This window comes from Mastigoproctus giganteus, chromosome 5, assembly GCF_048544385.1.
Source record: "Mastigoproctus giganteus isolate SK-2022 chromosome 5, ASM4854438v1, whole genome shotgun sequence".
Lineage (NCBI taxonomy): Eukaryota > Metazoa > Arthropoda > Arachnida > Uropygi > Thelyphonidae > Mastigoproctus > Mastigoproctus giganteus.
The window spans coordinates 191,448,923-191,462,072 of NC_143579.1; the positions used below are offsets into that span (position 1 = coordinate 191,448,923).

General features: G+C 38.1%; 1 protein-coding gene across 1 annotated transcript in view; it reads right to left on the bottom strand.

Annotated features, from left to right (window-relative positions):
- LOC150085955 (sn-1-specific diacylglycerol lipase ABHD11-like) overlaps positions 1-13,150 on the bottom strand; it is a 111,789-nt gene that overhangs the window by 90,554 nt on the left and 8,085 nt on the right. The window contains exon 2 of the mRNA XM_090373618.1: positions 2,477-2,636. Coding sequence (XP_090229744.1) covers positions 2,477-2,636 — 160 coding nt within the window. The remainder of the gene's footprint in view (positions 1-2,476; positions 2,637-13,150) is intronic.

The following is a 13,150-nucleotide window of genomic DNA, read 5'->3' on the forward strand; positions in this document are numbered from 1 at the left end:
AGGTGGTAGTGATCACAATGTGCTGAAGTGGGATTTACTCAGATGTAACTACCATCAAGGGTAAAGGGAAGGGTTTTTCTTTCGTAAAGGTGACTATGGTGGTCTGAGACAGTATTTAAATTCTATACGGTGGAACCAACTGATGATGTTACCAACACAAATTCAAAATGGGAAGCATTCAAAGAATTCATCTTGGAAGCTACTAGGCTTTTCATACCAGCAAAGAAATATTGTTCAAGATTTATGTCTAAATGGATGTCAGATGAACTAATTAGACATGTGACAGAGAAGAAAATGCATGGGATACATATAAATTAACATGTGACACAGAAGCCTATGACAGATATAAGCTGGTCTGTAACCAAGTTACAAAGGAGGTTAGGCAGGCGAAGGCAGATTACGAGAAATCTTTGGCAAAGGATGCAAAGAAAAACAGCAAAGAGTTCTTTACTTATGTAAACTCTAGAAGGAAGGGGATGAATCAGATTGGTCCACTTGATATCGATGGTTCAACTGTTGATGATCCTGCTCAGGCAGCTAACAAACTAAATGAATATTTTGCATCTACATTTACACATGAAGAGTTATTCAGGGAGGGGAATGCCAGAGGTGTATTCAACTTTGGCAGTAAGCTAGATAATCTTGTAATAACTGAAAGTAAAGTGGAGGAGAAATTGTTGAAGATAAACATAAGAAAGGCACCTGGGGTGGACGGAACTATCCAGTTATATTAAAGGAAGCAGCAAAGGAAGTAAGTAAACCCTTAGCCATAATTATGAGAGCTTCCCTTGACTCAGGGGAGGTACACATGGACTGGAGATGTGCAAATGTGACCCCAATCCACAAAGAAAGATGAAAGGGAGACACAGGTAATTACAGACCTGTGAGTTTAACTTCTGTTCCAGGGAAATTAATGGAGGCACTGGTTAAATAAGTACTGCAGGATCATCTAGACAAGACTTCAGTTATAGCTCGGACACAGCATGGGTTTGTTAAAGGGAAGTCTTGTCTGACCAATTTGATTGGATACTATGATGTGGTCACAAAGGAACTGGATGCAAAGAATAATTTTGATATCATATATTTGGATCTTCGAAAGGCGTTTGATACTGTTGCACATGGAAGACTGCTGCACAAATTGGAGCAGTGTGGCATTGGAGGCAAATTGCTGCTATGGATAAAGGGAGAAGACAGAGAGTGGTAATCAATGAACACTGCTCTTCGTGGACTAATGTTATTAGTGGAATCCACCAGGGTTAAGTGTTGGATTCATTGTTGTTTTCTGTATTTATAAATGATATTGATGATGGTATATCAGGCTTAATGTCCAAGTTTGCAGACGATTTCCTATGGATAAATTTCCGCCATTTAACATAGATTCACTCAATGCTCTGTTTATATAGTCCCAATTAAGAGTGCTAAGTGGGACATGCCTGTATTTATATTAATATTTTAGGCCAAAGCTTTATATATTTTTTTATTAAGTTAGTTGTGATCACCATATTATTTTGCTACATAAAATGTAGCAAAATAATAACAACAAAAACAGTTATATATTTACAATACCATTTATGTAATATAAAACAGATTACCTTTTCAAACAATTGTTCCATTTGCACATTATCATAATGAAAGCTGAATATTGTTGGTTTATATAACTGTTATTTTTCATCATATATTACTGTTCTGTAACTAGTACAAGGGTGGTGAGCCTATGGCACACGTACAAATATTTTGAGCACGGAATTCAGAGCACCCAAAAAACACTTCAAATTTCAAAACAACATCACCCAGGAATCCACCTTGAGTCGCGATTTGTGCATGCCCATTCTCTCTGCCAGACATGTAGTGACGTCACACTATTCAGTAAATAGCTGCATTCATGCAGTGACTTTGTTGAAGTCGGAGTGGGACATACTGACGAAATTGTGTGATTATTCAAGAGATCTCGAATATCGCCTTCCGAGGGGCAAGCAAGGGTAGTTTTCAATGTCTTAAAAACATTTGCCACTCCTGAACTATTACCTTAACTCATTATCTCCTTCTATAGTTAATCATACTCAGACAATTGACAATAACAATACATCAGATATGACATAAATTTCAAAATATTTCTAACGTAAAGGTAAAATTATGATAACAATTTTAGATGACAATGATAAACTGGCCCCCTTGGATTTATTGCAGCCTACATATGTGAACAGTGAAAAGGACAATTCCTCAGGCCTTTCAAATAAAGGTTTTCCTGAGAAATATGGAAAGATAACTCTAACCAATGTGAGAGTATGTGTACTCCGCTTCCTAAACAGGTCCCTGGTTACCACTCACAATTCAAAATTTAAGTTTTATATTTCATAAAATTTCACATTAATACAATAGAAACCATTACTCATCTAATAATTTAAAAATAATACAGTAAAATAACAGAGCAAGAAACAAAAAAAACAATAATCAGCTTTAAAATTAATACAATTACCTTTTGTACTGCTTTTGATGCCATGACTTTTGCTAAAGTTCTCCAGTTCAGTTTCGACCCAAGTAAACCATGCAAAATAATAACAGAGGATGCAAAAGCAGTACTTTGTAATGCTTCATAAGAATCATATGCTAAATTGAGTGGTTTTGTATTGTCATTTCTGTAATATGAATAAATTAAATTATTCATTTTTGGAAAAATTTATTTTTCTAAAATAAACTGAAATAAAATTATTATTAAAAATGACAGTAATTCCGATGGCGCATAAAAAATTTCCTCACATATTACTAGTGTTGTTTTTGAATTTGTACAAAGACAACTAACAAGAGAAGGCTATGACAGTCTGATTCCAGACAGTCTATGACAATCTGGAATCAGATTAGAATTAAATGTCTACAGTAAGCTGCAAATGGAAAAATATGAAAGAGCATGATGGGTTTTGCTTTGCAATTATTTGCAACCAGGAATATAAGTTAAAGAAGTTATGGGAAAAGTATGGGTTAATGCCTGTACCAACTTAATTATTCACTTATTCAATCGTTCACTGTTTGCTACTCAAGTACCAAAGATACTCTAAGATTCAAAATAAACTCCCTGCCCAAAGAGCTGACATTTGGCTGGATAGCTATCAACAATTGAAATACGATCATTTTCAGAATTCACAAGTGCTGATATCCCCTTGAAGAAGTGGTGCTTGTGAGCTCTCTGTTCTTGTTCTATTTTATTATGAAAGTGACATGTGGTTCAGTGAGTGTGGTTCCTAGGATAGGGAATTGTGCATTTGCGCTACTAAGGGCAAGTATTGCTCGGTCTTTTTGTATGATTCATTTATGTTTCATTTTATTTTGAATATTAGCATATCTGGGTATTCAGGTTGCAGAATCACTTTACCAAGTATATACCTTAATTGTATTACTTTGCTGCATTGGTTCTGTGGCAATTATGCATTTCTTTTCCATAATAATCCTGAAAAGAACATTTATACTGTATTTTGTTGATGCAGAATGTTTTATTCTTTATAGTAAAATTTTTTTTTTTATTTTTACCATAAAGAATACAATTTTTTAGAATTTTTTTATGGTAATATAAAAAATTATCTTAAAGTTAGAAAAGAGATGCATTGAGAACTATAAGTTTATTCAATAGGTTTGTTCCACAACACAGTAGTGTTTGGAAATAAAAAAAATGTTCAAACAGAAATGTGTATTGCACCAGTAAACTATAAATGCTTCTTTGTCACATTCTGGCATTGCCACATCTCAAAATTATTTGGAACATAATTTCCAAAATAACATGAAACTGACCATCTCTGCCTGGTGTAAGCTTGCTCAATCATCTCTGAGACCTGCAGACAATGATGTTTTCAACACAGACTATCACATCTGCATATGATCATCTGCAAGGTAAGTCCACCCACATCAACCTACTAGATACTCAAGTTCAGAATAAAGGCAGCATTAAGAAGACTAATGGAAGCAAAGAAAAGTCAGAAACACAAAATCTCTAACTAATGTTATTTTCTTTAACATCTCTTAATGACTATCTCTCGGTGTCTGGTCTATTTTACAGACTGAAATACTATTTCAATATTGCAGAGAACCTCCTCAAAGTTTTAAAATCCATATTTCAGTCTTGACATTAATAATCTCTTATGAGAATCTCCAGGAGACCCACGGGGTGGAATCCACTCAGGTCTTGCAGTTGCAGTCACCCTGGAGCCATTTCTAAAAAACAAGATAATTTTGCATCTTATGCAGATTACTTTAAGATGCACATAACTTTGGACAATCAGGACACCCAGTCCTTAATTGGATTTGTAAATACAATCATTCTGAATCCTGAAAAATACCTTCAACAAATAAGACTCACTCTCAATAACAAGTCTGTACAGATGGTATTCATAAAAAGAACACAGTTGGACATTGAAGCTTACATCAGTGACAACAGGAGTCTGAAGAGTGAGCTCTCACTTTGATCTGAACTTCTTAGAATCACAAAGAAGAAAACATTTGCATCCATGTGGAAAACCTGGCAGAAACTTATAGATGTTAGTAAAGATCTGATCAATAAATACAGGGTTGTTAAAATTAAAGTACTGTATCTCTAAGTAGAGGGCTCTGGAGCGAGTATTAAAGCTCGTACTGAAGAGAAATTTGGACAACAGGTACAATAAAGAATGCACTCGCCATTTATTGGGAAAAAAAATTAGTTACAAAATATGTCACTGTATGGGGCATAACTGTCTTAGTTATTGTACAGCACCACTACTCAGCTCTACTGTACTGTATAAAAGCAAAGCAGTCTCTTCAAAATCATACAGTAGATGTTTGCCTGCACTACAGCAGCAATGCCAACAACATTGCAGGAAAAGGCACTATTAGTGAAGCTGTACTATCAGAACAGCAACAATACAGCTATCAGAGAATTCCGGCATCAGAAGTGCATAAGGTGTAGACCTATGACGTTTGTGCTGTCCGCTAAATGACTGTGAAATTTGAAGCAACAGGACACCTTGGTGTTCAACCAGGTAGAGGTCAAAAACAAGTGGACTCCTCTCATGTTGAAGGTGTGGCTCTGGCTGTTATGCATTTATCAAGTCAATCTCCAAGTGGTAGCGCAAGTGTGCCAGCTGTTTCTTGTGAAGTGGACATGCTGTATTCCACTGTAAGGCTAGTAATACGTCAGGTGTTGCAGTACTATCCTTAGAAGATGCACATGCTACAGCAGCTAAAGCATGGTGATGCAGATATTCGTTTCACATATGCATTTTTCAGTTTCTGGCACGAATGACTAGACATCACTTGGCCATGGAACATCCTTTGGAGTGATGAAGCCCATTTCTGCTTAAATGGACAAGTGAATATGCACAACTGTCGCATTTGGGCAACAGAAAACCCTCAAATTATCCAAGAGGTCCCATTGCATTCTCCAAAAGTGACAGTGTGGTGGGGATTTATGGCCACATTCATGATTGGGCCATATTTTTTTAAATGGGTAACACCGACTGGATCCCACACCTGTTCCATCACTGGACAGCGATATTATGAAATGTTGGCAAATTTTGCAATACCAGAGCTGCAACAATGTGGGTGCCTTCAGGACACCATATTTATGCAAGATTGTGCTCCACCCTACATCCACCATTGTGTGTAAAAATTGCTAAGGCAACACTTTACGGACGAACGGGTCATCAGCTGCTGTTTCCAGACATCTCCATCCGGATCACCGGACCTCACCCCATGCAACTTCTGGTTCAGGGGTTTTTGAAGAACCAGGTGTATCGGGAAGGAGGTCAAACTCTGGCAGATCTGAAGGACAGCATTAGATGTCAGGTGCTGGCTATTCCAGTTGACACATTATGTTCTACAGTAGAAAATGCTGTTCATCAAAAGGAAACTATTGTTGATCAAAATGGAGGACACATTGAACAATCGCAGCTCTGCTCAAGTGATTAGTATTGTCACAGCGCCATATAGTGACAAATTTTGTAACTATTTTTTTTCCCAATAAATGGTGAGCGCATTCTTTATTAGTATTACCATTAGTAGAGGCATACGATGCAAGAAAGCAAGCTTATGCAGCATCAGCCAAAAAAAAAAAAAAAACACTCCGATTTCACCCTTCCAAATACCTGTTCAGCTCTGCCTTAAATTTATTTAGGCTATCAACTTCCACAACAAAAGATGGAAGTCTATTCCACCAATCAACTACCTGCTGGCTAAAGGCAAACTTCAGCACATCTATCCTACAACTATCTTTCCTCAATTTGAATTTATGGCCCCTCAAGTGATTATTCTGAGCAAGAGGAAAAATCCCATCAGCATTGAGCATGCTCAAACCATTCAAGGCTTTATACACCTCAATCAGATCACCTCACAGGTGCCTAGTCTCCAGACACTGTAATCTGCAAAACTTAAGCCTTTCTTGGTAAGAGTAACCCTTTGTTCCATTCACTAATCTTGTTGCCCTTCTCTGTACTCGTTCCAACAGCTCTACATCCTTCTTAAAATGAGGTCTCCGGACCTGTATACAGTACTCTAGAGTACTGTATACAGTACTCTAGGTGTGGCCTGACCATTGCCTTATACAAGGGGATAATCACCTCCTTATCCCTGCTAGAAAAATTCCTGTATATCATTGACAAGTCACCATGAGCTACACTTGCAGACTGTCTGCACTGCTCAGAAAACTTCATATCTGCCTGCACAATTACCCAAAGGTCCTTTTCATTCTCTACCACAGAGTTGATACATTACACTGGGGTTACTGCTTCCCACAAGTAGTACTTTACATTTCTCAATGTTAAACTTTATTTGCCACCTCTCAGCCCATCCGTTCAAATTTTCCAGATCCTGTTGCAGCAGCATACTGTCATTAGTGTAGTAGTAGTAGTGGCATGTGATGCAAGAAAGCAAGTGTATGAGCTTACGCAGCATCAGCCAAAAAAAAAAAAAAAAATCACACCATTCCCTCCAAATGCCTGTCCAGTTCCTCCTTAAATTTATTTAACCTATCAACTTCCACAACGACAGATGGAAGTTTGCTCCGGCAATTAACCATCCGCTGGCTAAAGGCAAATTTTTGCACATCTACTCTACATCTGTCTTTCTTAATTTGAATTTATACCCCCTTAGGTTCGTAATCTGAACAAGTAGAAGGATCCCATCAGAATTCAGCATGCTCAACCCATTCAAGGCCTTATACTCCTCAATCAGATCACCGCACAGGTGCCTAGTCTCCAGCCACTGCAATTTGCAGAAATTAAGCCTCTCTTGATAAGAGGATCCCTTCATTCCCCTCACCAATCTTGTTGCCCTTCTCTGTACATGCTCAAGCAAATTTACATCTTTCCTAAAATGAGGCCTCCAGACCTGTACACAGTACTCAAGGCTTGGCCTGACCACTGCCTTATACAAAGGGACAATCACCTCCTTTTCCCTGCTAGCAAAATTCCTATATAGCATTGACAAAATCCAATGATCTGCCCTGGCAGCCTGTCTGCATTGCTCAGAAAACTTCATATCTGACTGCACAATTACTCCCAGATCTTTTTCATTTTCTACCACCTTAAGTGTAGTACCACACAATTGGTACGTTTCTATGGGGTTACTTCTACCCATATGCAGTACTTTGCATTTGTCAAGGTTAAACTTCAGTTGCCACTTCTTAGCCCATCTTCCAAATTATCTAGATACTGTTGCAGTAGCACACTGCCATTACTGTCATTAACATCCCTGCCAACCTTTGTATCATCTGCAAACTTCGACACTAAGCCTGATATACCTTCATCAATATCATTGATAAATATATAAAACAACAGAGGACCCAACACCGAATTCTGTGGGACTCCATTAATAACATTAGGCCACGAAGAGCAGCACCCATTGATTACCACCCTCTGTCTTCTCCCACTCAACCATCCTTTTATCCATTGTAGCAACCTACCCTTAATACCATTCTGCTCCAATTTGTACAATAGCCTTCCATGCGCAAGAGTGTTAAAAGCTTTACTGAAATCCAAATATATGATATCAAAATTATTTTTTGCATCCAGTTCGTTTGTAACCACGTCATAATATCCTATCAAATTTGTCAGACAGACTTTCCCTTAAAAAAACCCATGCTGTGTCTGAATTATTGCTGCAGTCTTGTCTAGATGATCCTGCAATGCATCTTTAACCAGTGACTCCATTATTTTACCCGGAACAGAAGTTAAACTAACTGGTCTGTAATTACTCGTGTCACCCTTCGATACCCCCTTTGTGAATTGGGGATACATTTGCACATCTCCTGTCCGTGGAGACCTCGCCTGAGTCCAAGGATGCTCTCATAATTATGGCTAAGGGTTTGCTTAGTTGCTTTGCCGCCTCCTTTAATATAACTGGATAGATCCCATCCACCCCAGGTACCCTTCTTATGTTTATCTTCAACAATTTCTCCTCCACTTTGCTCTCCGTTATTACAAAATCATTAAGCACCCTGCTACAATTTGATAACCTTCTGCTATTTTCAAACCTTAATAACTCATGTGTGAATGTAGATGCAAAATACTCATTCAGTTTGTTTGCTATCTGAGCAGGATCGTCAACAGTCCAACCATCGATATCAAGTGGACCAATCTGATTCATCCCCTTCCTTTTAGAGTTTATATAAGTAAAGAAATCCTTGCTGTTTTTCTTAGCATCTTTTGCCAAAGATTTCTCGTAATCTGCCTTCGCCTGCTGAACCTCCTTTGTGACCTGATTACAGACTAGCTTATATCTGCCATAGGCTTCTGAGTAGCTTGATAATTTATATGCATCCCATGCATTTTTCTTCTCTCTCACGAGTCTCATTAGTTCATATTGATAAACATTTACGCCTAAACCTTGAACAATATTTCTTAATAGGTATGAAACTTTTAGTAGCATCCATGATTAATTCCTTGAATGCTTCGCATTTAGAATTTACTGTTGGTAACATCATCAGTTGATCCCACTGTACAGAATTTAAAAACTGTCTAAGACCACTGTACTCACCTTTACGGCAGCAAAAAACCCTTTCCTTTACCCCTGATGGTAATTATATCTTTAAGTAAATCCCACATCAGTACACTGTGATCACTGCCACCTAGTGGTTCCTTTATCTGCAAATTCTTAATACACGAATGATCACTGCTGATAACCAGATCAAGAGTATTACCCTCTCTGGTTGCCTATCAAACATGCTGCTGTAGAAAACAATCATCCAATAAATCCACAAAAGCCTTATTAGTGTGTGAGTGACCAACCAACAAGTTCAAGTCAATATCTGGGAAGTTAAAATCCCCCATTATAAGACATTCTGATTTACTAGCTCACTCTATTTCTCTGTACAATTGTTAATTGTACTCATTCGAGTGATTAGGCCTATAACTCATTCCTACTCTTATTTTTGCTTTAGCAGTGCTTATGTTACACCAAACTGACTCAACAGTGCACTGTTCATCTATATCAACTGGATGCACTTTTGATTTTATGTTTTTCTTAATTAACAGCATAACACCTTCTCCCTTCCTATCCTGTCTATCCTTTCTGTACATATTGTACGCCTCAAATTCCAGTTCTGGATTCCTTATATCTGTGTGACACCACATCTCTGCTATCCCAACAATATCCACCTTTGATGTCTTGACCAACACTTCAAATTTATCAAATTTATTTACTATACTTCTAGCATTGATATACATTCAAGTATACATGTACCTATCCTTATTATTAGTTACCCTAACACATCCCATATACCCACCTGTTTCACGATGACTGCCATCCGTCCCTGAAAGCCCCAGCACCCCTCGCTCCAGGTCGCTACTTATTCTAATAGAGGTTGTGCAAGAATCACCTTCACTTCTGAATGCGACTACTTTTAAACTAGTAGTCTATTAATTCCCCCCACCTCAAGCTATCAGTTTACCGACCCACTTAACACTGCCTCGATAGCATCAGCAAATATTCTTGCACCCTTTCTATTTAAGTGTATCCCATCCCTGTAGAAGAAGTCTCTCCTGTTAACAAGCACAGACCACGCTGAAAAAAATTCTACCCCTTGAGCCTTGCACATTTCCTCCAGGGCCGAATTGATTGACAAGGCTTTCATCATGTATTCCCTCCTATCGTGTCTGGGCAGAATTGCAGACACTTGTTCAATTTAACCCTGACACACAACTTTTTTGCAACATTGACCTGTACTTTTTAAGTAAATCTGCAGATCTCCTACTCTTAATGTCATTGGTGCCAATTTGTACAACAATATCACCTTTTGTGCCCTTAAAAGGTGATATATGCTTTATAATACCCTGCTCCTGTTCCAGCTATCCTTTTTACACAATACATTCCCCGTCTCCCTGACAATAGAGTCATAAACAATAACTAGTTCCTTTGGGACCAGCACATTCTGCCTTGGAGATTGCCGCTGTGGTGCCTGATGCCCAGGAGTGAGCTCTGGTGTTGAGAGCTTGACGGGTCCCTCATATTAATTTCTTCGAGGGCATCTACCCTACACCTCAAGCTCTCATAGACGCCCAGTAGAACGCTGAGTTGATGCCTAATTTCTAGACACTCTCTGCACCTGGCACACACACACACAAAGACATCCTCCTTGGATAGATCATGTTCTGTTCCAGAGAGTTCGGCAAACAGTTCACAAGTTGCACATTTTCTTAGGCTGTGATGTGTTGGAGAATCGCCTTTACTCAGTTCTCCCCCAAGTCACGGCACTCCTGCCACTTTGTGCCCGTTGCTTTGCTGCTCTAGTCTGGTGCATGATATTTTAAATTAATAAGATTAATAAATTTAATTAATTAATTGTTAATACTACGCTATCTAATAGAATCCTAAATGCAGTGATGCATATTACACTATATAATTATATGTTAGAGCTGCGTAGTTACCACAATTAAAAATTTGAATTCCCTACTACTCTACACAAAAACAATGGCTGCAAGATTCAAACGAAATAACAGTTTTACATATATTAACTAGTAATCTACAAAAACTCTTTATCTAAATTAAAAATAAGCAGCGTAACTATAACACTATGTATAAAGTACAATATAAAATAACAATTAGGTAAATAAAAAGGCAAACACTTATCGCTTTTTCGGAGCCTGTAATTCACAGCTGTAATTTTTAAAGAGAGTCAGCACCCTCTTTTTTAACAACCCTGCCAACTTTCGTATCGTCTGCAAACTTGGACATTAAGCCTGATATACCATCATCAATATCATCTATAAATACAGAAAACAACAATGTATCCAACAATGAACCCTGAGGGACTCCACTAATTACATTAGTCCACGAAGAGCAGTGTCCATTGATTATTACTCTCTGTCTTCTCCCACTCAACCATCCCTTTATCCATAGCAGCAATTTGCCTCCAATGCCACACTGCTCCAATTTGTGCAGCAGTCTTTCATGTACAACAGTATCAAAGTCTTTCTAAGATCCAAATATATGATATCAAAATTATTCCCTGCATCCAGTTCTTTTGTAACCACATCACAGTATCCAATCAAATTTGTCAGACAAGACTTCCCCTTAACAAAACAATGCTGTGTCCGAGCTATAACTGAAGTCTTGTCTAGATGATCCTGCAGTGCTTCTTTCACAAGTGCTTCCATTAATTTCCCTGGAACAGAAGTTAAACTAACAGGTCTATAATTACTTGTGTCGCCCTTTGATCCTCCTTTGCGAATTGGGATTACATTTGAACATCTCCAGTCCATGGGTACCTCCCCTGAGTCCAAAGAATCTCTCATAATTATGGCTAAGGGTTTGCTTACTTCCTTTGTTGCCTCCTTTAATATAACTGGATAGATCCCATCCACCCCAGGTGCCTTTCTTGTGTTTATCTTCAACAATTTCTCCTCCACTGTACTCTCAGTTATTACAAGATTATCTAGCTTACTGCCAGAGTCGAATACACCTCTGGCATTCCCCTCGCTGAATAACTCCTCATTTGTGAATTTCGATGCAAAATATTCATTTAGTTTGTTAGCTACCTGAGCAGGATCATCAACAGTTGAACCATCAATATGCAGTGGACCAATCTGATTCATCCCCTTCCTTCTAGAGTTTACGTAAGCAAAGAACTCTTTGCTGTTTTTCTTTGCATCCTTTTCCAAAGATTTCTCGTAATCTGCCTTTGCCTGCCTAACCTCCTTTGTAACTTGGTTACAGACCAGCTTATATCTATCATAGGCTTCTGTGTTACATGTTAATTTATATGTATCCCATGCATTTTTCTTCTCTGCCATATGTCTCATTAGTTCATCTGATATCCATTTAGGCCTAAACCTTGAACAATATTTCTTAGTTGGTATGTAAGGCTTATTAGCTTCCATTTTGAATTTGCTGTTGGTAACATCATGAGTTTGTTCCACTGTATAGAATTTAAATAATGTCTCAGACCACCGTAGTCGCCTTTACAAAAGCAAAAAGCCTTCCCTTTACCCCTGATGGTAGTTACCTCTTTGAGTAAATCCCACTTCAGCACACTGTGATCACTGCGACCTAGTAGTTCCTTTATCTGCAGATTCTTAATGCATGAAGAATCACTACCGATTATCAGATCAAGAGTATTACTCCCTCTAGTTACCTCCCAAACATGCTGATGTAGAAAACAATCATCCAGTAAATCCACAAAAGTCTTTCTAGTGTGTGAGTGACCAACCCACAAATTCCAGTCAATATCCATGAAATTAAAATCCCCCATTATAAGACACTCTGATTTACTGGCCCGCTCTATTTCTCTGTCAGTTTTTTATTATACTCATCAGAGTCATTAGGCCTATAACACATTCCTACTCTCCATTTTGATCTCCCAGTGCTTATGTCACACCAAACTGACTTGACACTGCACTGTCCAGCGATGTCAACTGGATAGCATCAGCTGCACTTCCTTGGATTTTATGTGTTTCTTATCTCACACTCATGGTCTTGCTGTGGTGGTTTGATGTGTTAGGTTGGGACTCTCGGCTTTCGATTCCGTTGCGTGTCGAATTTGGTTGTATCTCTATGAGTGAGGGAATTCATTAATTAGTTTTTTTCATCTTATTTTATTTGTTACATTTGGAGAAAATTGACTGGAAGCATTCCATGAAAAAGATTGAAGTAATCTCTTATTTTTTAATATATTGAAAAATCGTAGAAGTTACTG